We start from the raw sequence: 26,319 nt of genomic DNA, 5'->3' as shown, positions 1-26,319 counted from the left end.
CTTAATTGTTTGGGGTTGATTGTGTAGATCTTTTTTCTTCTATTTCTTGACTATATAAATCCCTTTAATATTTGTTGTAAAGCTGGTTTGGTGGTACTGAATTCTCTTAACTTTTGCTTGTTTGAAAAGCTTTTTATTTCTCAATCAATTTTGAATGAGATCCTTGCTGGGTACAGTAATCTTGGTTGTAGATTTTTACCTTTCAGTACTTTAAATATATCCTGCCATACCCTTCTGGCCTGCAGAGTTTCTGCTGAAAGATCAGCTGTTAAGCATCTGGGGTTTCCCTTGTATGTTACTTGTTGCTTCTCCCTTGATGCTTTTAATATTCTTTCTTTGTGTTTAGCCTTTGTTAGTTGGATTAGTATGTGTCTTGGTGTGTTTCTTCTTGGGTTTATCCTGTATGGGACTCTTTGTGCCTCTTGGACTTGATTGACTATTTCCTTTTCCATGTTAGGGAAATTTTCAAGTATAATCTCTTCAAAAATTTTCTCGTACCGATTCTTTTTCTCCTCTTTTTCTGGGACCCCTATGATTCGAATGTTGGTGCATTTGATATTGTCCCAGAGATCTCTGAGACTATCCTCAGTTCTTTTCATTCTTTTTACTTCATTCTGCTCTTGAGAAGTTATTTCCACCATTTTATCTTCCAGATCACCAATTCGTTCTTCTGCTTCAGATATTCTGCTATTGATTCCTTCTAGAATATTTTTATGGAGAAGGCAATGGCAAGCCACTCCAGTACTCTTGCCTAGAAAATCCCCTGGATGGAGGAGCCTGGTAGGCTGCAGTCCGTGGGGTCACTAAAGGTCGGACACGACTGAGCGACTTCACTTTCACTTTTCACTTTCACACCTTGGAGAAGGAATTGGCAACCCAATCCAGTGTTCTTGCCTGGAGAATCCCAGTGACGGGGGAGCCTGGTGGTCTTCCGTCTGTGGGGTCACACAGAGTCAGACACGACTGAAGTGACTTAGCAGCAGCAGAGTATTTTTAATTTCAGTAATTGTGTTGTTTGTTTCTATGTTTATTCTTTAATTCTTCTAGGTCTTTGTTAATTGATTCTTCCATTATCTCCATTTGGTTTTCAAGGTTTTTTATCATCTTTACTATCATTATTCTGAATTCTTTTTCAGGTAGTTTGTCTATTTCCTCTTCATTTATTTGGACTTCTGTGTTTCTAGTTTGTTCCTGCATTTGTGTATTATTTCTCTGCCTTTTCATTATTTTTTTTTAACTTATTGTGCTTGAGGTCTCTTTTTCCCAGGCTTCAAGGTTGAATTCTTTCTTCCTTTTGGTTTCTGCCCTCTTAAGGTTGGTCTAGTGGTTTGTTGCACTCATCTCACATGCTAGTAATGTCATGCTCAAAATTCTCCAAACCAGGCTTCAGCAATACATAAACTGTGAATTTCCAGATGTTCAAGCTGGTTTTAGAAAAGGCAGGGGCACCAGAGATCAAATTGCCAACATCCACTGGATCATGGAAAAAGCAAAAGAGTTCCAGAAAAACATCTATTTCTGCTTCATTGACTATGCCAACGCCGTTGACTGTGTGGATCACAATAAACTGTGGAACATTCTGAAAGAGATGGGAATATCAGACCACCTGACCTGCCTCTTGAGAAACCTGTATGCTGGTCAGGAAGCAACAGTTAGAACTGGACATGGAACAACAGACTGGTTCCAAATTTTAAAAAAAGTACATCAAGGTTGTATATTGTCACCCTGCTTATTTAATTTATATGCAGAGTACATCATGAGGAACACTGGGCTGGAAGAAGCACAAGCTGGAGTCAAGATTGCTGGGAGAAATATCAATAACCTCAGATATGCAGATGACACCACCCTTATGGCAGAAAGTGAAGAGGAACTCAAAAGCCTCTTGATGAAAGTGAAAGAGGAGAGTGAAAAGGTTGGCTTGAAGCTCAACATTCAGAAAACAAAGATGGCATTTGGTCTCATCACTTAATGGGAAATAGATGGGGAAACAGTCGAAACAGTGTCAGACTTTATTTTTCTGGGCTCCAAAATCACTGTGGATGCTGATTGCAGCCATGAAATTAAAAGACGCTTACTCCATGGAAGGAAAGTTGTGACCAACCTGGATAGCATATTAAAAAGCAGAGACATTATTTTGTCAACAGAGGTCCATCTAGTCAAGACTATGGTTTTTCCAGTGGTCATGTTTGGATGTGAGGGTTGGACTGTGAAGAGGGCTGAGTGCCGAAGAATTGATGCTTTTGAACTATGGTGTTGGAGAAGATTCTTGAGAGTCCCTTTGACTGTAAGGAGATCCAGCCAGTCCATTCTTAAGGAGATCAGTCCTGGGTGTTCATTGGAAGGACTGATGCTAAAGCTGAAACTCCAATACTTTGGCCACCTCATGCGAAGAGTTGACTTATTGGAAAAAACTCTGATGCTGGGAGGGTTTGGGGGCAGAAGGAGAAGGGGACGACATAGAATGAGATGGCTGGATGGCATCACCGACTCGATGGACGTGGGTTTGGGTGAACTCCTGGAGTTGGTGATGGACAGGGAGGTCTGGCGTGCTGTGATTCATGGGGTCGCAAAGAGTTGGACATGACTGAGTGACTGAACTTAACTGTGTAGGATGAGATTTGTGCTCAGTTTTTGTTTGTTTGTTTTTCCTCTGATGGGCAAGGCTGAGTGAGGTGGTAATCCTCTCTGCTGATGATTGGGTTTCTATTTTTGTTTTGTCTGTTGTTTAGGTGAGGCGTGCAGCACATCTGGTGGTTGGATGATGCCGAGTCTTGTATTCAGGTGGTTTCCTTTGTGTGAGTTCTCACTATTTGATACTCCCTAGGGTTAGTTCTCTCAGAGAAAGCAAATGGCAAGCCACTCCAGTACTATTGCCTAGAAAATCCCATGGATGGAGGAGCCTGGTTGGCTGTAGTCCGTGGGGTCGCTAAGGGTCGGATACGACTGAGCGACTTCACTTTCACTTTTCACTTTCACACATTGGAGAAGGAAATGGCAGCCCACTCCAGTGTTCTTGCCTGGAGAATCCCAGGGACGGGGGAGCCTGATGGTCTTCCATCTATGGGGTCACACAGAGTCGGACACGACTGGAGTGACTTAGCAGCAGCGGGGTTAGTTCTCTAGCAGTCTAGGGTCTGGAGTCAGTAATCCCACTCCAAAGGCTCAGGGCTTGATCTCTGGTCAGGAATGAAGATTCCACAAGTGGTTTGTTACGGCATTTAGTGAGATTAAAACAAATATCCAAAAATGAGAAAAGGCACTTACAAAATCAGGCAAATGATAATTAAAACAATGAAATATACACATATACACCCTTTTACATATACACTGTTTTGATCAAAGTCAAAACAGTCCAGCAAAAATAAAGTACAGTAGATTGACCCAGTGAACAAAAGAAATCAAAAATTATATTTACCAGTTATGAACAAAACTAACTAAAGCACAGACTGGAAAACAAAACTAAAACAAGGTGCCAAGTGGGGAATAAAGCAGTGAAAACAAAACTAACAAATATGTTGAGAGGAAAGTAAAGATATGCAAAGTTAAATAGAGGTAGATGAAGAAGATTTATATACATTAAAGATTAACTGGACAGTAAGAAAAGGCAAACAAAGGAATAAATTTAGAAAAAATACAGGTTTAAAAAATTAAAACTTAAAATTATAAAAAAGAGAAAGGAAAAAATGGAAGAAGAAAGAAAAAAGGAAAACTCCATAGAACTGCAAAAGCCCAGCATAGAAGCAGAGGTTTATAACAACAATAAAAACTGTGAGTGAATATACACATATACACCCATATGCAAAATCAAAACAGTCCTACGAAAATAAAGTACAGTAGATTGGCTCAGCGAACAGAGGAAACCAAAAATGACATCTGCCAGAACAAAACTAATAAAAGCACAAACTGGAAAAACAAAACTAAAAGAACTTACAGAACAAGTCAAAACATAAGAATAATAAATGTTTTTCCTGAGTCACTGCTGTCAGAGTCCTTTCCCTCACTGGGAGTCACAGCCCACCTTACCTCCCTAGGATGCCCTCCAACACGGGGCTGGTCTCTGGACCTGCTGTGGGGGCAGCTCAGATTCCAATCTGGTCCTACTCCTGTGTGTTCTTGCCTCCAATGTCCACAGCTATCAGAGCTAGTGCATTTTCTTTTCTGGAAGCTCTCAATGGCCTTTTATATATTTCATAGACACAGAGTCTGCCTAGTTGATTGTGTGGATTTAATCTGCGGCTTGTACAGCTGGTGGGAAGGTTTTGGGTCTTCTTCCTTAGCCACACTGCCCTGGGTTTCAACTGTGGTTTTATTTCCGCCTCTGCATGTGGGTTGTCCACTGGGGTTTGCTGCTCAGGCTGCTCTGGAGGACTTGGGTTTGCCCCTGTGAGGGCCAGGTGTGGAGGTGGTGCAGCTGCTTGGGTTGCAGGGGTTCTGGCAACAGCAGATATTCATGGGAGTTTGAGGCTAGGGCAACAGGAAAATGGCAACGCACTCCAGTATTCTTGCCTGGAGAATCCCAAGGACAGAGGAGCCTGTTGAGCTGCTGTCTACGGGGTCGCACAGAGTCGGACACGACTGACGCGACTTAGCAGCAGTATCAGTACAGAAGTGTATGGCAACCAGTATTGGCCCATATGCTCCAGCATTCTTGCCTGGAGAACCCCCCTCCCTGACAGAGAGGCCTTGGCAGGCCACAGTCTACAGGGTCGCAGAGTTGGGTATGCCCAAAGCGATGCTGTGTGCATAGACACAAGATTTTTCTGCCTGTGGCAGCTCTACCGCAGTGAGAGTTGAGTACAAAGGTGGCGCTGCTGCCTGGCCTGCCAGGACCCTGGTGGCTCCACCCCCTACACGTGACTCAGCAATATCGCCTTGCTTCGATGGCTGCCTGGCTTTCCCCCACAGGCATTTCCCACCAGTCTCCTCCCTCACATCCCCTCTATCTGTCTCTCTGAAATCAATAGCAGCCCTTGCCCTGGGATTGCTCCATAATCCCCACCCAAACTCCAGCTCACAGCTGCTGCTCCTTACAGAGGACCTGAGTCTCTGTCCAGGGTATCTCTGTCTGCTGCAAGGACTGTCTGATTCTCATTCCATTTCAGCTGCCACAGATCAGCTTCTTCACTCTCAGCCTTGAATGTTTCTCCTCTGACTCATACAGTTGCCCCGATGTGGGGGATCAGACCCCTGCTTCAGTTGCCCCACCTGCCGAGGGCAGGTCCAGCCCTACGAACACTCCTGTTTTTCCCCGTAGATCCTTCGTCCTACCGAGTTTTGCGTGGTTCTGTATATTCTTTTCCACTGGTCAGGTCCTGTCCTCTCTCAGCTGGTGTTCTGCGTGCACGTCTGTGTCTGAAGGTGTCTTCCTGATGTATCCGTGGAGAGATGTACTCCACGTCCACTGACTCCTCCGCCATCTTATTCTCTCTGGAATGCATTTTAAGGTTAATATATGTCCTACAAACAGATTGTACTTTTTTCCACTCTGGGCTGTACAGTAGGCTCTCATTAGCCATCTGTTTATGTGCAGCAGTGTATATGTGTCAATCCCCTTCTTCCAGTTTGTCTCTCCCTCCCTTTCCCCCCTTGGTGTTCATGTGTGTGTTCTCTGCATCTGTCTCTACTTCTGCTTTAGGCTTCTGTGTATGCATTCTCTTTTTAGTCCACACAGTAACATTTTGAGATTATATACAATCACCCCTCCTTATCTGCGAGTTCCCCATACATGGAGTCAACCAAGTGTGGATCAAAAATATTGGGAGAAAAATCCAGAAAGTTCCAAAAGCAAAACCTGAATTTGCTGCAATGCTGGTAACTTACAGTTGACCATCAAACAACACAGGTTTGAACAACACAGATCCACTTAAATGCACATTTTTTTCATAAATAAGTATTGCAGTAGTGTACCATTGGCAGGCTTCCCAGGTGGCTTAGTGGTAAAGAATCCACCTGCCAGGCAGAAGAGGTGAGTTCAGTCCCTGGGTTGGGAAGATCCCCTAGAGAAGGAAATGGCAACCCACTCAAGTATTCTTGCCTGGAAGATCCCATGGGCTGAGAAGCTGGCGGGCTACAGTCCATGGAGTCGCAAAGAGTCAGACATGACTACAAGACTAAACAGCCACCACCATATTGTCAGTAGCTGGTTGAATCTGTGGATGTGAAACCTCAGATATGGAGTGCTGACTGTAAGTTATACTTGGTGTTTGGCTGTGTGAAGGGTTGGTGCCCCTTATCTCTGTTCAAGAGTCAGCCATGTTTACATAGCATTTACATCGTATTAGATATTATAAGTAGTCTAGTGAGCGAGTGAAGTCGCTCAGTCGTGTCCAACTCTTTGCTACCCCATGGACTGTAGCCTACCAGGGTCCTCCATCCATGGGATTTTCCAGGCAAGAGTTCTGTAGTGGGTTGCCATTTCCTTCTCCAGGGGATCTTCCCAGCCCAGGGATTGAACCCAGGTCTCACGCATTGCAGGCAGATGCTTTACGATCTGAGCCACCACGGAAGCAAGTAATCTAGAGATGATATTAAATATATGGAGGATGTGTAGATTATTTGTATATACTATGCCATTTTATATAATGGGCTTGAGCATCCATGATTTTTGTATCCAAGAAACAAATCACCATTGATATGGAGGGACAGTTATACTGTTGGTGTCTCCACATGTAGCTCCTAAGTAATGGAGCTGAAACTTGAATACAGGTTCAGTTCAGTTCAGTCGCTCAGTCGTGTCCAACTCTCCGCGACCCCATGAATCACAGCACGCCAGGCCTCCCTGTCCATCACCAACTCCCGGAGTTCACTCAAACTCATGTCCACAGAGTCGGTGATGCCATCCAGCCATCTCATTCTTTGTCATCCCCGTCTTCTCCCACCCCCAATCCCTCCCAGCATCAGAGTCTTTTCCAGTGAGTCAACTCGTCGCATGAGGTGGCCAAAGTATTGGAGTTTCAGCTTTAGCATCAGTCCTTCCAATGAACACCCAGGATTGATCTCCTTGCAGTCCAAGGGACTCTCAAGAGTCTTCTCCAACACCACAGTTCAAAAGCATCAATTCTTCGGCGATCCGCTTTCCTCACAGTCCAACTCTCACATCCTGCAAATCTTAATATACTTAGTCATTATACTATAAGTTTCTTATCTCCTCTATACTACCATAATATTTTATTTGTGTTTTATTTTTCATTGTATTTTTTACATTTTGTCTATCATAGTTGGGGAATTACAGCAGTTTAGAGTATAGTGAATCAGACCTAGGTTACCCCATTCTATGTATTAATAATATGCTTAATATACATTTGTTAATGTGACTTCACATTTACCTCAAATGTTATAGTGGGGATTGCTTGTTTTTTAAAAAATTAAATTCTTATTTTTAAAAATGTTTTTGTGGTGTGTGTGTGTGTGTGTGTGTTTATTTTGGCTGTTGTACATGGCCTGTGGAATCTTAGTTCCCCAACCAGGGACTGAACCAGACTGCTTGGCAATGAAAGAACAGAGTCCTAACCATTGGGCTGCCATGGGATTCTCTGTGCTTTGTATTTTAATCTCACAAGTAGCTTTTTATATTTAGTCCCAGAACACTTCCTTTTTTTTTCTTTTTAAGACTTCTTATACCATTCTTGACTATATAAAATTCTAGTTGAATTGTTGCATTTTAGTGTATCTCTAGAGATAATGAAATTTTTTCTGTTAATCTTGGATGAACCTTTCTAACAGTAGTTTCAGCATCTTATCAAATATTTCTATAAATACTTTTCAAAAAAACCAAAACAAAATAAAACTAATTGTGCTTCTCCAGGGCTTTTATTATCAAAGTAATTTATTTGAGGTCACCCTGTTTTTTATTACAATTGGATATTCACAAAACTGAGACAGCATCCTAAGGTGTCCTCGTGTGAGCTGTTTAAGTGATCAGTGTTCTGTACTAACAGAATTTGCATTTTTAGAATAATAAAAGTTACCAAGTACTGTTTAATTTTGGCATCCATTGTTACATGCCTTGTTATGCCAGTTATACTTATTTCAGTCTTGTCTATTTAAAATGTCTGCTTTATGTCTTTATAAAAGAAGCAATGTAGGATTGGAAATTGGGAGACCTAGATTTTTATCCTTTGGCTCTCTAGTTAGATGAGTCTAACTGAAGAGTTTGGGCCAGATCTTTATGGTCTCTTCCATTTTTAAATTCTGGAGTTTGTTTATTTTAAGTCTCCGTTGTATCAGAAGTACTGCCAGGTGGAACATACAGTCTTCAAACTAGACTGGAAGGTTATGCAGTCCAGATTCCTAGCTCCAGAGGCAGAGGACAGTGGCGCGGTGCTGTGGTCCGTGAGCTCCACAGCTGAGTGGGAGGTGTGGCAGGGGTGGGGCTTTCCTGTCCCTGCTGCTCCACACTTTGCTCAGAACAGTTGTACCTGGTGTTTATTTGATTAAAGAAGCACTGATTGTCTTATACAGCTTCCCTGGTGGTAAAGCGTCTGCCTGCAATGCAGAAGACCTGGGTTCATTCCCTGGGTCGGGAAGATCTCCTGGAGAAGGAAATGGCAACACACTGCAGTATTCTTGCCTGGATTATTTTATACATATGAGGCATTTTTATTAGTCATGTTGCTAGCTGCCAAGATGCATAAATGAGGGGATGTGGAGCCTTAAAACAGGGCTGTGGAGCCCAGCAAACCTGGGTCTGCAGTCTAGCTGGCCTCTCAACTCTGCGTCCTCAGGTATGTAGTTGTAAGGATTAAATGAGCTACTAAAGATTATACTTCACATGGTACCTGGTATATAGGAGGCCCTTGTAGAGATTATGATGGAGGTAGAAAGGGATTAAGATTTACAGAACTCTTTCCTATGTTATCTTGCTTGGCTCACATTCTTTGAGAGGGATAATTCTGAGTTCTCCAGTGAGGCAGCAGCTCTGAAGGTGTGGGGCTTCTCCTGCGCCTTGCAGCTGTTGGTCTTAGCCAGCACTATTGACGCTTTCTGTTTCCCAGGCAGTGTTTAAGTAATTTTTGTGTCCTAGCTGATTTGCCATGTAAGTCAGGTGTACCGTTGTTATTTTTACTTTACAGACAAGAGAAATCAGGCACACAAAGGTTCGGTAACTTCCCAGTGACTTAGCCTGTAGAGTTGGGATTTGAGTGCAGGCAGCCTCTGTGTCCTTCCTTTATTTTGTGTGGCCTTTTGGGATGATAAAAAGCCATGTTGCAAACTGGAAAGCTTCGTGTAAGATGGGGTGCTATTTTCTCTGATGTGGAGATTACAGTCCACTGGGGATGTGTCTTCTCCACGCTAAACCTATTCACTTCTCCCATCTGCCAGACGTTGCCCTTAGCATGTCGGCCTTTTTTTTTTCCTTGATAATACTGCAGCTTGTCAGTAGTCTTCCTCTAATGTATCCCCAAAAATGTATCCATTATTGGAGAAGGAAATGGCGACCCACTCCAGTGTTCTTGCCTGGAGAATCCCAGGGACGGGGGAGCCTGGTGGGCTTCCGTCTATGGGGTCACACAGAGTCGGACACGACTGAAGTGACTTAGCAGCAGCAGCAGCAGATCCATTATACTACTCAGATATTGCCTGAGTAGTGCAGAATCTAGGAACTGTTTGATGTTGCTTAATGTTGCAGTGGCTTTTTTTTAGCAACACAGTAACTGGTTTATGTTTATGGTCAACCTAAACTCCTGGATTTGGGGAGATTTTTTTTTTTTTAAGCTATCTTCTGAAAATTGTCTTATCTCCATTTTATTGTTTACTCTGCCTTCCAGGAGTTGTTTGAATTAAATGAAAGAATGAGTATAAAGTTCTTGGCACAGTGACTGACAGGTGGTGATACCTCAGTAAATGGTGGTGGTTTTCCTGTTACATATATTTATCTAAATTTTTCTTATCCAGAAGTTATATGGATAGATTCTTCTGTTTTTGTGATTCAAGATCATTGGTAATGATAAAAATTTGTGATTAAGTTGCTGAACAGCTATATTTGAGTAGAAATAAATATAAGTGAAGTTTAAGGAAAGATTGTAGAGAAATGGGAAGTAACATTTGAGAATCATATATTCTCATGCTTCTGCTGTTCGTTTTAAATTCTATTAGGTACTTTTAGTCATTGTGGCTTGGTTTTACATGTTACATGTGTGGGAGAATAAAAGTTTGTATTATTGCAGTACTATCCTCTGCAAAGCCTTATATATAATGTCTGGGACTTCCCTCATGGTCCATTGGTTAAGAAGCTGCATGTCCCCTGCAGGGGGTACAAGCTCGATCCTTGATCAGGGAACTAAGATCCTGCTTGCTGTGTGGTGCAGCCAAAAAATAATGTGATGTCTACACCCCCCCCAAAAAAAAATCATTGATAAAAACATAGATTAGCAGCAGCAGCAGCTAGAGGCTAAGACATAACAGAATCTCTTTCCAGGCAGACGGAGACCTTGATGTTGGATCTAGAGATATGGGAGAAGCAGTCTCTTAGGTTTGTATAGCTCACATCTCAACGTCATATCAGATACACAAGAGAGTGTGTGTGTGTGTGTGTGTGATTTTTGTCATCCCTTGCAAGTGGAAAGCTATTGAAATTCAAATTTATTTCTTATAACCTAACTATTTCTGTCAACCTTTAGCATAGATGGTAAAACTCAACTTCTATTTTAAATATATTTAAGTTATTTACATTAATCCCACCTCCCCCTTAGTCACTAACTAATTTATTCAACAGATAGATGAGCATTTGTATTTGGCACAGATTAATTAAAGCCTGGTTCATATCCTGTAGGATCCAGAATCTGATAGGGAAAATCCAGAAAATAAGTACTATAATGGTGTCTAGATATGGTAGCTCATAAACAGTTAAGCAGCTATCTTTAGAATGATGTGAAAAGTGAAGAACATTAAAGAACATAGCTCACTCAAGGTGATGAAAGTAGAATAGAGGTTAACATTATTTGAACTGGGCCATGATTATTTCCTAAGACCAGATCTGGCTCTTACATTGGTTACACTTCTGTGCAGTGGTTTGGAGAGGCAGAACTTAAAACAAGGCCGAGATAGATTTACTTGTAAATTGTAGATAGTCACTGCATGACTCGCGGAGCTGTGGCGGGACTGGCATGAGACGCCGTGTATGCAGGTCCCGTAGATGGGTGTTCTCTCCCAGTAACACTTGTCTTCTCACAAAGGCTGCAGCCCGAGTCTCTGTCAGTCACCACAAAAGCTTTTCAGAAGTGCTTGGTTGTCTGCCTACAGTGAGAGTTGTGCTGTTATTGAAAAAATCAGCTCGTTAGTGAAGTTATTGATCTCTTTAGTCTTGAGTTATATATTTTTATAACCATGAGTTATGTGTTCTTATGAACAGAATGCTGACTCTATTAAGTTTTAAAATGAATAAAGCATTTAGTGACTACTAAATATCTCTAAGCATTAAGGCTCAAGCTAAGTTTAAACGTTTAAGTACTGCATTTGAGCTCATTCATTTTGGGAGTTTTCTTTAAAAAGTCAGATTTTTGTTGTTACTGTTGCATTGATTCTACATCAAGAAAATTAAATATAAAACCCAAACATTTTTATAAACCATAATGGAAAAGAATATTAAAAAAGAATATGTATGTAACTGAGTCACTTTGCTATACAGCAGAGATTGGTGCAACATGGTAATAATGTAATTAACTGTACATAAAAAAACGACAGGATTTGTAATTACAAAAAGCAAAAAAGCCTGTGTCTTCCTTTATCGCGTAGCCGCAGAGAGGAACTGGCCAGCTGTCTCCCAGCTCCGGTGAGAGCAGCAGGCTTGCTGTGTTGTAGTTGTGGTTCGGTGCCACTCTGCCACCCGCTCACGTGAATGAGGACCCACTGAGCTGATTGTGTCACCCAAAACCCCTCAGTGGCTCCCTGTTACCCATGAGATAAAACCGAGTTAATTATCGAGGAATGCTGACCTTCCAGGAAGCAGCTTTGGATGTGTCTGGCCTTGTCTGTCACACCCCTTGCTCACACTTTGGGCCCCCCTCCCCCCAACTGCAGTTTACACAGAGCACACACCTGAGCACATTCACCATGCTCTTCCTTGTCTTCGTTTGTGACTTTTTCTTTTCCTGCAATATTCTCACTCCCCTCTCTGCCTGGTCAATTCGTATTCTTCTTTCAAGACCCATTTATCAAGAAGCTTTCCTGATCCCAGCTTCCCCTAATGGTTGGTTGATTGAAATTAGTTTTCCTTTCTGTTCCACTGGACTATAAGTTCTTCAGAGACACTCTTCCTGCCTCCGAGCAAGTGAACTCTTCACGTCTCAGCATGTTCAAAACTGGACTCCTCACAGGGCCCTTGCACCGAGGCTGTGCCACCTGTTGTCTTTGTCCTTTGAGGGTAGTTGCAGTTTCCCAGCTCCTCAAGCCAGAAACACCCTCTCTTACTCTGTGCCGGTCCTTCTGGACATCCTGCTTATGCTTCCTTCAGAACGGATTGAGGATCTAACCACTTCTCAAGACTGTGATCCAAGTGGCCAGCATACTTCATCTGGTTTATTGCAGGGAAAGCTTTCTCACTCATCTTCTGCCTTCCACTCGTGCCATCCTTGGTCTGCTTTCCACATCAGGGGTTGCAGACTTCTGCAAAAGGCCAGGTGGTAAAAAATTTTAGGCTTTGTGGACCAAACCCTCTGTCACAGCTGCTTATTAGTTCTTTTATGGCCTGAAAACAGCCATAGATAAAAATAGATAAACAAATGAGTGTTCCAATGAAACTTGACTTACAAAACCGGGCAGTGGGCAGTAGTTTTCCAGCCACTCTCCACGTGGCAGCCAGACTGCTCAGAGCCCTCCAGTGACCTCTCTCTTACTTAGTCCTTTCAGTGGTGTCTAAAGTCCCAGCTCTTCCCCTCTCTGACCTCATCTTGCACAGGCCAGGCACCCTGCCCAGAACATTCACTCCTCATCTCCTTCAGGTCTGGCCAGATGTCAGATCTGCTTGACCCACCCCATTAACACCCCAGCGTTGTGCTCCCCATTCCTGCCTTGTATTTTCAAAATACTTATCTTCTCACATACTATTTATTATGCCCTGTGTTGACTTAATTATTTTGTTTGTCCTTTCTCCTCCTACCAGAATATGTTCCCTGAAAGCAGTCACTTTTTTCTCTCTTCATTATTGTACCCCCAAGATCTAGAACAGTAAAAACTGAGAAAAGATTTGTTGAATGAATGAACAAATAGTGGATATTTTTGAGGTTGTTGTTTTTTAATGCACTTTCTTCTCTGTCACTGCTACCAAATCCTGACTGTTTCACCTTCTTCATTTTGCCTTAATTCCCCTGTCCTTCAGTCCTGCACCCCTCATCCGGGCTAGCATCTCTTGACTATGTGTCAGTAACCTCTAATTCCAGGTCATCCACTCCATCCCCTGTGAATAGCCTAGGTGATGTTTGGAGAGTTGAAATATTATTTTGCTGCTGTTATTTGAGATTTGTTACTGTCCTTCAGTCACTCAGTCGTGTCCAGCTCTTGGCGACCCCATGGACTGCAGCACACCAGGCCTCCCTGTTCTTCACTATCTCCCTGGGTTTGCTCAGACTCATGTCCATTGAGTTGGTGATGCCATCTGACCTCTGTTCTCTCTCACTCCCTTCTCCTCTTTGCCCTCCATCTTTCCCAGCATCAGGATCTTTCCCAGTGAGTCATTTCTTTGCCTCAGGTATCCAGAGTATTAGAGCTCCAGCTTCAGCACCAGTCCTTCCAGTGAATATGCAGAGTTGATTTCCTTTAGGATTGAGTGGAAACTTGGGCCTTTGTTAATCAGAACCCTATTGAGTGCTTGTTTAAAATTCTGAGATCACAGGCCTCATCCCATACTTACTAAATCAGGATTTCAGGTATGGGGTTTGGAGTCATAGTTTAAGAAGACCAGGTGATTCTTACTGAACACATTTGGCTTCACTGACTTGTAAAAAAACTCCCGAGCATCTGGTGACAGCCTTTCTGCTGGCCTCTGCCCATCTGTCCTTCCCCGTCTGCCACAGCCCTTATGGGGGCTTCATCTTCCAGTGGTGCTTACCTGGTTGTGGTCCTCTCAGGGTGCCATATTTGTTCATTGTTCATGGTTTTTGAAAATGTTGTTTCCTTTACTTGGAAACTCCCTCTACTCTGGAGAAGTTCTGTTATTATCCTTCAGAATTCTGCTCATTTGTCACTTTCCCTATAAAATGTTTTCTGATGCCCCATTCCCAGTAAAGCATTAATCATCCTTGCTGTCTGGGTACGTTGTGTAAGACCCTGTTTTGTTTATTACACTGTTCTGGATGCCTTTGCATGACTGTCTCCCTGTTATGATCTACCTGAGCCAGTTCAGTTGTTTAGGTATTAGGTTCTTTTTGAGAGATACTGCTCAAGTTTGCAGCTTCAGATAAATGAGCGCTGTTGACCTAGTCCACCAAAACTGAGCTTCTAGATGGCATGTTTCTATGAAAACAAAACTCAGAGCTCTGCCACACCCACAAAAGTAGTCTTAGATACTCCTTTCTAAACTGGATGAAATCTCTAGTCTCCATTTTAGAAACTCTTTTATGAAAGGTTTATTCCAGGCAGAAGTGCTGATCTGGTTTCAGTGTTCATTTTAACATAGGTAGGATCAGACAACAGAATTCCCTTGTAGGGGCCTCATCACAGAACCTGTTGGAATCTTACGCTCTGGGGAACTGTCCCAAAGACTATGGGCCCCCGGGTTCATTAGACTCCTACGCACGTAAGAGCAGTGGGCCCTGTGTGACATCTAACCAAACCACAGAGCTTAGTCACCACTCCTCTATACTGTCGTCATTTCTAATACCTGTTATGCTAATGACCAGCCTCTCTGGATTTGAAAAGAGTTAAGGATCGAGGGCTTACCTGAGGTTTTTGATTAGAAGCTTTCATCATTAACCAGTGTCTCTGTCCTGGAGTGGTTTTGCAAATGTTCACTAATGATCCAGGATGAATAATAGGACCCTCTAATTCAAGTCCTCCAGTCCCTCAAAGTAAATCAGCACTCTCTATGTTGAAATAACTTAGTTTAAATCACACCTCTCTTCCAGATTCTGGAATTCCAGGAAGCAGGTGTTGAACTTTTCATCTCTGTATCCCCAGGCTTGGTACACTGCCTGCTCTGTGGCCTTGAGAGGCGCTGAAATTATTGTTGGTAATGTTTAGCAGCTGGGGGTTTTGTTTGTTTTGTTTGAATGCTAAATTGCAAGCTTGCCAGAGAATTATTTTATTAATAAAACAAGTTGGCTATAGCTGTCAGAGACCGTGTCTTAGCAGTGCGCCCTCCTGCAGGGGCTGGAATGCAATAGTGTCTCTCCTGGAGATCAAGCTGAGGCCTGCCTGGACCCCCGTCTCCTTGTGGGGAGAGGTTGCTCTGTCCTCCTCCTCAGGTGCTGTGGGTGAGTGGCATAAATGCAGGGCCTGGCCTGGGAACCTGAGGAATGGCTGTGCAGAGCTGATGAGCTTACAGCCGAGGCTAACAAATAACAGGTCTCCTCTGACAGCAGAGCCAGGCAGCCCAAATATAAACTGCTCCACAGACCAGTTCCTGACATATAAAGTAGAATTTTATCAATTCCTTGTTAAAAGGGAAAAGAGTGCAGTAAGGCATCATTAAAGATGAATACACTGCCTGTTGGAACATTGCTCTTAAGCAAGTTGATTTTTAAATGTATACTGGAGTTGTTTTCTCTTAGGCTAGAATTAGGGCCCAAGAAGGAAAATAGTGTGCCTGGTGTTGAATTAAACAGCCCATCATTCTTGGGCCATTTAAGGAGTAATTTGTAGCAATTCTATTCTTTTATCTTTCCTTTTTTTCCCTTCATTTTTCATTCCTATGAGTATGGTCAGAGGAGTCTCTTGGACTTTTTAAAATTTTAATTTATAATTAATATGATTATACTCTGCCTTGGTATACAAATTATAACTAGCTTGTATTAAAATATTCTATGCTGCTAAGTCGCTTCAGTCGTGTCCGACTCTGTGTGACCCCATAGACAGCAGCCCACCAGGGCCCCCCGGTCCTGGGATTCTCCAGGCAAGAACACTGGAGTGGGTTGCCATTTCCTTCTCCAGTGCATGAAAGTGAAAAGTGAAAATGAAGTCGCCCAGTCGTGCCCGACTCTTCACGACCCCATGGACTGCAGCCTACCAGGCTCCTCCATTCATGGGATTTACCAGGCAAGAGTAATGGAGTGGGGTGCCATTGCCTTCTCCGAAAATATTCTATAGGAACATAATAAAAATGTTGAAATTGTTGTTTTATCATATGATAGAAGATTTATAGTTAAAGAGCTCTCAAAAATCAAGAGAGAAGTGATGAATAACCCATTAGGAAAGTGAATAAAGGATGTGAGTAAGCAGTTGACAGCAGAATTCAAACAGCAAGTAAAAATATGAAAAATCTCATAAATTGGGATTTCCCTGGTGGCTCAGATGGTAAAGAATTTGAGAATCTGCCTGCAGTGCAGGAGACCTAGGTTCAGTCCCTGGGTCGGGAAGTCCCTGGAGAAGGAAATGGCAACCCATAACAGTATTCTTGCCTGGAAAATTCCATGGCTAGAGAAGCCTGGCCAGCTACAATCCGTGGAGTTGCAAAGAGCTGGACACAACTGAGCGACTAACACTGTATGTTATTTATAACATTAAAGTTTAGCAAATAAGTCAAGAGATTTAAATTTTTAAATGCCTATGGATTGTCCTTCCTCATCACCCCTGTTTAACAAGATAATTAATACAGTGAACAAAATTCATAATTTTATAAAGTTTTTAGTTATATCTTTTAGGAAATGAGATTACCTAAACAGTATAGTTGAAATCTGAAGTTTAAGGAATAAGATTATAATAGATAGCAACTTGTTGTTAGTCTAGTTCTTTTGATGACATGTATCCCCCCATATTTGAGCTAGAGTTGCGTAAACCCGCATGATAGTGATCGTGGTGGGTACCTGTGCTGTGGGAATGGAGGAGGAAGAGACTTCAGAGCAGTAATGCAGAGTTGGAGGAGACCTTCCGCAGCACACGGGAGAACTGAACCTCGCGCACGCGCGTGTGTGTGTCTGTCTGTCGTCGTAGCAGGTGGGGAGTCCCTCAGGAGCCAGCTACTGGTTCCCCTGAACTCCTCATTCGGACTGAACACAGCTTTACTGGGAACGGAACCGAGGAGGATGTAAAGGAGGTGGTTTCCCCTCCAGACTCGTTAGCATCTCTGGGACGTTTGGCAAGTTTTTTATTCTCATTATAGCTTGGTTTTCTAATCTCCAAAATGAAGAGATTAATTGACCTACCTCATAAGTTTGTTGTGAGGAGTGAACAAGATGATCCTTGCCAGGCTTATGGCTTTAGCTTACTAAACGTTAACTGTCAGTGTCTGCAAAGGGCAGAGGGCTGTAGACCTGGGACAATATATTTTTTTTTTTTTTGACTTTCTCAAAATTTATTTATTTATTTTTTATAATTTTTTTTTCTTTACAGTTAAAAGTATTTTTATTAAAAAAGCACAAATGCAAAGAAATGAACAGAGGAAAATTTATGCGTCAATATATTTTAATAGAATAAATTTTCAAATTGTAAAGCTTTTCTCCACATTCTAGGTTAAAAAATAGTACTTTGTTAGCCATAAAATTTTACTTTTCTTAGCTTTGAATCAGTATTTTTAAATAATTCAGTTCAAGAAGGAAAAAAAGTCAGTTTCCTGGTTCAATTTCATACTGAATACAAGCCTTCCAATGCCAGAAATAAATGTCTTCAGATTCCAGAGAGGTACCACAAACCTCTTCCTTCCTTTTATTCTTAAGAGTAAAAAACAAATTTATGGTTTTTCTTATCCTAAGAACATTTTCAATAATGTATATTTTCATGTCAAAAAGGGAAAAAATAGCTTTTAATTGTTTTGCTTATGTTTAAATAGACTTTTCCCAACGAGAAACTGAAATGTTTAAAATTGGTATCTCAAAGACATGTCAGATTAGGAATGTACCTCAGAATGATAGAGCAGGTAATTGCATTGTTTCTTTTTCAGGCAAATGTCGAGTCTTTTCCACTGTCTTCCAACCCAGCCCTCCTGGGAGTGTGAGGTCATGTCTGCTACTCCCCAGAAAGGATAGAATACCCAGGGAGGATCACTCCAGTCCTCATCAAATCTCTAGAGATAGTTCAGTTTTACTTAATAGACTTCAGTGACTTTCCTTATCCTTAGGACCACTACAGACAGTGTAAATCCCTTGAAACAATTTTATCCTTTATAGGTATGTCTTAATCCATTTGGGCTACTATAGCAAAATACCACAGACTGAGTAGCTTATAAACACAGAAATGTATTGCTTACAGTTCTAGAGGCTGGCAGGCTCAAGATCAAGGTGACCAAGCTCGCCACTGTCTGGTGAAGCCCCTTTCCTGGTTCATAGCCCCTTCTGGCTGTGTCCTCACAAGGAGGAAGGGTCAGGGTTACCCTCAGAGCCCCCCTTCAAGAGCACTTATCCATTCACGAGGGCTCCCTGCTTATGACCTCAGTGGCTGTCAAAGGTTCCACCTCCTAAATATTCGGGGCTTAAGAGTTTCAGCATATGAATCTATGCAGGGATGGAAACATTCAGATCATAGCAGTGTCCTTTATCTTACAGAATCTTTTATAAATCCTGGAATAGGGAAGCTGCCTCTTCAAAGCTTTCATTGTAGCCATCCTTGCACGAGGACCACAGTGGCTCACTGCTGCTTACCTTTCATGTCCTTTTTCCTCTGCTGAAGTTTCAAGATTTCATCCTATTTCTGCCAAATTAACTTTACCTACTTAATTAGTTATTAAGCAACAAAGCAGACCATTATAAAAATACCCCGCTGTCACTCAGTTGTTTCCTGTGTTTGCCATGCCCGTATTGTTTGTTTTGTTATCCCTTTACCTTTCCAAATCACACTGTCCTTTAAAGGTGAGCCAAGGTCATGTGTAGTTCAGAGCCTTGTCCTTTTATTTTTATCCCACATGAATAATTCCTTTCTTCCGAATTCCTTTTCTGTTTATTATCTGCACTACTCAGTTTATCAGTTGATTTGCAAGTGCCTAGTGTTTTCTTTTTTTCCAGCTAAGCCCTTTCAGACATACCATGCTGACCCTTTTTGTAGTGTGATATGGTAGGTATTTCATAATACTTTTTAATACTGCTAATGACTTCTAGACTAATAATGGTCTCGAGCAGGTAAAATCAGGTGTGGAATGAGTTGTTATTATTTTACCAAGAGATTAAGTTCAGTTCAGTTCAGTCGCTCAGTCGTGTCCGACTCTCCGCGACCCCATGAATCACAGCACGCCAGGCCTCCCTGTCCATCACCAACTCCCGGAGTTCACTCAAACTCATGTAAGAGAAAATAAATTGAATTTATTAAAAGTATTGTGAACAGGAACCTGTATATTAAAAAAAAATCAAGAATAGCAATAGTTTTTTTTTACACAAATATATATATATGATATATATCTAGAAAACAAAATTACCAATTAAGACATAAAGCATAAATGTTATTTAAAACCTGTAAGCACTGTGTAACATTTAAGGAACTTTAAATTTTGATAGTCCAAATTGTAGCTAAGGATAACTTTGTTTAAATGTGAATACTTATTTTAAACATAACAGCTTCTAGATTTCATGAGATTTTATAGAAATTTCTTTTTATGTTTATAACCCAATTGGGGAGGAGTTTCAGGACATGCATGAATTGCTCAGTGTAGTTTCACTGTGTCATGTTTAGGCCATGCAGTTATTTGAATGAATTCATGACCCTCCCAAATCTTTGCATGTTTCCTGCAATATTTATCTTTTCCCGGAACCTCTAGGAATTTGACTCCTTCAGGTCTCAGGTTTTCCAAGGTGATCTGCTTTTTCTGGCTGTGCTTGTTTTTCCCATCTCCTTTTAGAGTCTCTAGTTGTAGGCACAGAAGGGCTGGTCTGTCTTCTGGGAGTAGGATCCTCTTGCTTCTTTCTCTTTTATGCATTACTCATTTTATAGCCACCTGCATTTAGCTCTGATTATTAATAGGCCTTCAAGTTTGCTGGGTTATGGTGGGGTTTCCCATCTTATCCTTTTCACAGGTATAATAATGTTCTGCTGCCTTTGCCATGGCTGCTGTAGACAGGCTGAATCAGCAGACAACAGGCAGGCCCTGTGTAGCACTGGCTCCCTTCCCCTTCCTTCCTTTCTCTTCTCTCTGTGGTGTCCCTGCCACCAGAGCAGAGCTAAAGGGCTCTAGGGAACACCAGAGAAGGCTCCAGTGATAATGGCCCCTCAGATAATACATTTAGGTGGAGGTAACTGAGCTACTTCAGGGATTATAAAATTTAATTAATACAGTTGTTTAAAACTCTTATTGCATCTTTTACTTTTTCCAAAAGTCTCACTTGGAATTCAGTGGAAACAGATAAATGCTACCCCTGTTGAAGGTTGGGGCAAGACCTTTTTGTTTGGCCTCTTGTCATTTCATGGGTCTGTGGGTTGCAAAGAGTCGGACATGACTTAGCGACTGAACAACAGCATTTCACTTGCCTGCCTATCAGTCACCCCTAGGTACCGCCGTGGAACCCTAAAGGAAAATAGTGTGGAAGTGACTAACACCAACTTCTCATTCTGAAGCATAATCAGAGTGTCTTTAGTTCTGTTCTACTCTGGAATATCTGGCTCATCAGGACCACTTCTGGGAAGCTCCTTTTGTACCCTGTGCATGGTGTTAACTCTTTCACCTAGTATTTCTGTTTTTGTTTTTGTTTTTTTGAGTAAATACTCCATTCATTCAGTTACATAGGCTGGAAACAGCAGAATCATCCTTCACTGTCCTTTTTCTCCACTTCCATCCATGAGCAAACCCTGTTGGTTTTCTACCTCCAGAATACATCCTAACTTGCCACCTTAGTCATTTTTGTTTTTCTCCTGGAAACAAACCGCAATAGCCAACTAGCAGTCTTCTTTTTTCACTGTCCACCCCCTGCCCCCTGAGACACACACGAATATAGCGGTGTGTTACATGGATAACAGTATAGTGTCAGTGACTTCGGTTCTGAAGCCAGATTGCCCATATTCACACTTGATCTCCTGTCATGTGTCATTAAGAACATTAACCTTCCTGGGCCTCAGTTTCCTTAACAGAGGGGCTTGTTACATGCTAATTTGTCATTTAGTCTCATGGATATTAAATGAGTTAATATTCAGCGTTGATCTTCTAAATTGTGCCTTTACAAATGGGTTCCACTCAGAGACAGTGTTGGAGGCGGTTTGTGACTGTCGGATGGTGACACAGGTGTTCTGTGGTGAGCTCAGGGAGAATAGCCATCTTCCATGGAGCAGGACAAAGCCCACTTGATCTTGATTATCAGCATGAATAAAAATCACAAAAGAGAGGCCTCTCTGCATCTCTCTGATCCTTCCATGTCAGCTCTTTCCATCACTGTGAGACAGAGTTCTCCAGACCTTGCATTGTTCACCAGCCAGCCTACCCTGTGTTTTTTATACACATCAGTGTAGAAGGTCTTTACTTCTTCTTATCTACAAACATGATTTTTTTACTACAGAAAGAATTTAAATGTAAGTCAGAATAGCCAAAAATCAAGAGATCTTTGTTATAAGCTGTTTTCCCTTTTTACTCGTAGTTGGACTTTTAAATTTATTATTTTTATTATTGTTACAGGCCATGGTTGCTTGTTATCCTGGCAATGGAACAGGTTACGTACGTCATGTCGATAATCCAAATGGAGATGGAAGATGTGTGACATGTATATATTATCTTAATAAAGACTGGGATGCCAAGGTATGCCACCTAATTGAGTGTTTATTTTTTATGTTACAGGTGTTTTTTTCTCACAAATACTCCTCATAGGTGAGACTGACTTTAAAATGTGCAACAGTTAAACATTTCTCCTTAGATATGCTTTACTCTAAGGTATTGGGGGTGGATCTTTATTAAAATGAAACAGATACTAATATCGCTCAAAAAGTAGATTCCCTTATTTTGGATATTGAAGCATTCATCCAAAATTTAACTTTTATAAAAGTATCTTTTATTAAAATAATACCCAAAACACTTATGAGAATTTTTTGCTCTGTCACGACTTTTGAGGGAGATTATGTATAAATGATTATTAATAATTATTTGCTATTTAACTCCTACATTTTATTTTTTGCATTGTTGCAGAGATGTCATTTGGCATTGAGTTGTTGGACTGTTGGAGGCAGGACTTCTTTCTCTGATTATGAAGTTTGTCAGTACTGACAGGTTCTATGGTACAGTCAGAATGTAAAATACAGCTAATCTCTGTTGTTTCAAAAATATACTCCCTGAATATCAGCCTTAGTTTCACTTAAGTTTAAAAGATTTAAACTTTAGAAATGTGTCATGTATGATTGCATTGGAGAGTGTATAAACTCATTTTGTTGATTTCTTTAAAATCTTTTTTATTTACATATATTGACGCAAAATAGAAAAGTGAACATAATATATAGCCCAGTGGATTTTCACAGAGTAAACACACTTGTGTAGCCATGGTGATTTTTAAAAGTCAAATAACCTTTAAAACACCTTCCTTCGCCGCACACACACACACACAAATGAAAATCACCAGGTCCTAAATGTGCAAACTTAGTCCTGTTCTAACAGCATGTCCTAAAACTTAGCGATCCAGTAATCTTTCTGTACCATACTGATTTAAAGAATATCCTCTGTCCTTGATACTCTTATAGAAAACCTTAAAGACTCCACACAAAAACTATTAGAACTGATAAATGAATTCAGCAAGGTAGCAGGGTACAGGATTGATACATAGAAGTCTGTTGCTTTTCTTTACGCCAACAATGAAAAGACAAGGTAGAAGAAAATCCTGTTTAAGATCACATTAAAAAATATGTATCTAGAAATATGCCTAACCTATATGCTGAGGCTTGTACAACTCTGATAAAGGAAATCAGTGATGATGCAAAGAAAAGGGAAGATATCCCACGCTTTTGGATTGGAAGAATTATTATAGTTAAAATGGCCATACTACCTGAAGCAATCTACAGATTTAATACAATCCCTATCAAATTACCCATGACATTTTTCACAGAACTAGAACACGTAATTCTACAATTTATATAGAATTGCCAGAACGATCTTGAGGAAAAAGAACAAAGTTGGAGGCACAACCCTTCAAGACAGTGCTATACATCTATAGTAGTCAAAGCAGCATGGTATTAGCTCAGACACAGACATGTGGATACATGGAATAGAATAGAAAGCTCATAAATAAATCCACACATATACAGTCAATTAATCTTTGACAAAGGAGGCAAGAATTTGCAATGGAGAAAAAAGTCTCTTCAGCAGATGGTGTTAAGAAAACTGGACAGATGCATGTAAATCAGTGAAGTTGTTATATTTTATACACACACACACACATATAATAGAACACTCCTTCACACCGTACACAAAAATAAACTCAAAATGCCTTAAAGACTTAAATATAAAACATGACACCATAAAACTTTTAGAAGAGGACGTAGGCAGTATATTCTCTGACATAAATTGTACCAGTGTTTTCTTAGGTCAGTCTCCTAAGGCAATAGAAACAAAAGCAAAAATGAATATGACCTAATCAAACTTAAAAATACAGCCTATGGACTGGGAAAAAATATTTGCGAACAGTGTGACCGACAAAGGCTTAATTTCCAGATATACAAACAGCTCATACAATTCAATAGCAACAACAAAAACCCAGCCAGAAAATGGCAGAAAACCTAAATAGGCATTTCTCCATAGAAGACATTCAGATGGCCAACAGACAAGTGAAAAAATGCTCAACATTACTAGTTATTAGAGAAATGCAAGTCAAAAGTACAATGAAGTAACACCTCACAAAATGGTCAGAATGGCCATCATCAAAAAGTCTACAAATAATAAATGCTGGAGAGGGTGTGGAGAAAAGGGAACTCTTCTACACTGTTGGTGGGAATGTAAATTGGTGGAGCCGCTCTGGAAAACAATATGGAGGATCCTTAAAAAACTAAAAGAGTTACCATATGATCCAGCAATCCCACTCCTGGGCATATGTACTAAAAAGATTAAAGCTGTAATTAAAAGATACCTGCACCCCCAGTGTTTCTAGCAACACTGTTGCAGTAGCGGGGACATTCCGCAGCCTAAGCATCTACCAGCCCATGAACAGACAGAGAAGTCCTTGCAAGGGAATGCACTTCAGCCATGAGAATGAAACTGCCATCTGCAGCAGCATGGATGGTCCTAGAGATATCAGGCTAAGCAGAGTAAGTCAGAAGAGAATGACAAACATTACTGTGTGTGACTTGTGTACAGTCTAAAAATACTACAGATGAATTGACTTACAAAATAGTTACAAACAGATTCAGACACAGAAAACAAACCTTGTGGTTAACAAAGGGGAAGGTGGGGAGGGATAAATTGGGAGGATGAGATTAAGTGGTATACACTAACATATATAAGATAAACAAGGATTTACTATTAGTAGAGGAAGCTGTATCCATTATCTCCTAATAAACTACAGTGGAAAAGAATTTTCAGAAAATATAGGAAAATACATACATGTGTATAATCAAATCACTTTGCTATACCTCTGAAACTATCACAATATTGTCAATCAACTATACCTCAATAAAATGAATAAATAAAGAACAAGTAACAGGGCTTTATGGTGGCTCAGTGGTAACAAATCCGCCTGCCAATGCAGGAGACACAGGTTCAATCCCTGGTCTAGGAAGATCTCATGTGCTGTGGAGCAACTGAACCCATGTGTCGCTACTACTGAGCCTGTCCCCTGGAGCTGGGGAGCCACAACTACTGAGCTCATGTGCCCTAGAGCCTGTACTCTGCGAGAGAAGCCACGGTAATGAGAAGCCATGCTCTACAACTCGAGAGTAGCCCGCACTCTCCACAGCTGGAGAAAGCCTGTGCACAGCAGCCGAGACCCAGCACAGCCAAAGATAAAATGAATAAAATTTTTTTAAAAGAAGAGCAAGTAACAAATGCAAGAATATTATTATAGAAGTGTGACAAGCAGTTAAAAATTTAAAATGTTGGGTGTTTTTTTTTTTTTTTTTGAAAAGAATTTCCTCTCTCCTACTCCCAAGTTCAAAATGGAGGTAAGTTTTATTGCTAGTATATTTTGAGGCAGTATGTCAACAAACATGGTTTTTTGTTAAAACTTTCAAAGTTTGAAATCAAGAAATTGTTAATTCACCTTGAGCTCAACACACAAAACAACTGGTGTAAATTTAGTTAAAACTTGACATTTTTTTCACATTTTGTGAATATCTAGAAAATTAGAAAGATCAACTCTTCCACATTTTGTTAGTCTAGGTTTTTTCTAGGCTGACCCTTTAATTTTTATATGACCTATCTAAGGTCATCAAAATATAGTTTTTAAATTAGTCCATAAGCAGAAAAAAGTCTTCAGTGCTTTTATATGTAATACTGAAAACTTTTCCTTACAAGATTTTACTCTGAATAAGTACACCGTACCAGAGGGTGTTCTGGGTGCTGGAAACCGAGCAGAAATGGAGCTCTCCTCACAGAGCTTGGCTCCAGTGGAGGGTGCAGACCAAGTGGGCTGACGATTACAATTGGTTCTACCAAGTGTGGGACAGATTGCTGTGGGAACACATGGGAAGGCCGCCTGATGTGGGGCTCAGGGAAGGCTTCCCAGAGGAAGATAGGAAGCTTTGAAACCTATCGCTATTCCCATTGACTCCAGGGGAAGGACAGAGAGAAGCGGGAAGAGAAAAGAAGGTACACTCTCTGTCACAATCTAGACCCCCTTGAGATATCCACGAGTGCCCTGGGAGGCTCTTGGGGCAACGCTCGAACCTGTGGAAGGCCGGCACCAAGTAGCTTGAATCTAACTCACTTGACTATGAGCCTGGTGAACAGCTTCTCTTGACTGTCGTGGAACTGAGAAATAGGTTCAGCCTCCACAGTGTCTTGATCAAATATCAACCTTCCTTTCAATTCAGGAGTCTGCTTCTTAGGAGTTTAGTTTTTCAAGGGTAAAGAGTTACTCAGTTGGGTGGGGGTTACTTTGCTTTACTCCTGCCCAGATTATAATCACTACAATGACACCATCTGTCTGAATTGTTCCCTACTTGGGAAATAGATGGGGAAACAGTGGAAACAGTGTCACACTTTATTTTGGGGGGCTCCAAAATCACTGTGGATGCTGATTGCAGACATGAAATTAAAAGACGCTTACTCCTTGGAAGGAAAGTTATGACCAACCTAGATAGTATATTAAAAAGCAGAGACATTTCTTAGCCAACAAAGGTCCATCTAGT

The 26,319-nt window shown here is 41.1% G+C and overlaps 1 protein-coding gene across 3 annotated transcripts in view; it reads left to right on the top strand.

Moving 5' to 3' along the window:
- Nucleotides 1–26,319, top strand: part of EGLN1 (egl-9 family hypoxia inducible factor 1) — a 60,693-nt gene that overhangs the window by 26,922 nt on the left and 7,452 nt on the right. For all 3 annotated transcript variants that reach the window (XM_055425817.2, XM_055425815.2, XM_088841834.1), the window contains exon 2: nucleotides 21,674–21,793. In XM_055425817.2, coding sequence (XP_055281792.1) covers nucleotides 21,674–21,793 — 120 coding nt within the window. The remainder of the gene's footprint in view (nucleotides 1–21,673; nucleotides 21,794–26,319) is intronic.

The sequence above is a fragment of the Moschus berezovskii genome, chromosome 12, assembly GCF_049115385.1.
Source record: "Moschus berezovskii isolate FMDL1 chromosome 12, NW_MosBer_1.0, whole genome shotgun sequence".
NCBI lineage: Eukaryota > Metazoa > Chordata > Mammalia > Artiodactyla > Moschidae > Moschus > Moschus berezovskii.
This window is presented reverse-complemented; position numbering and strand designations above follow the sequence as displayed.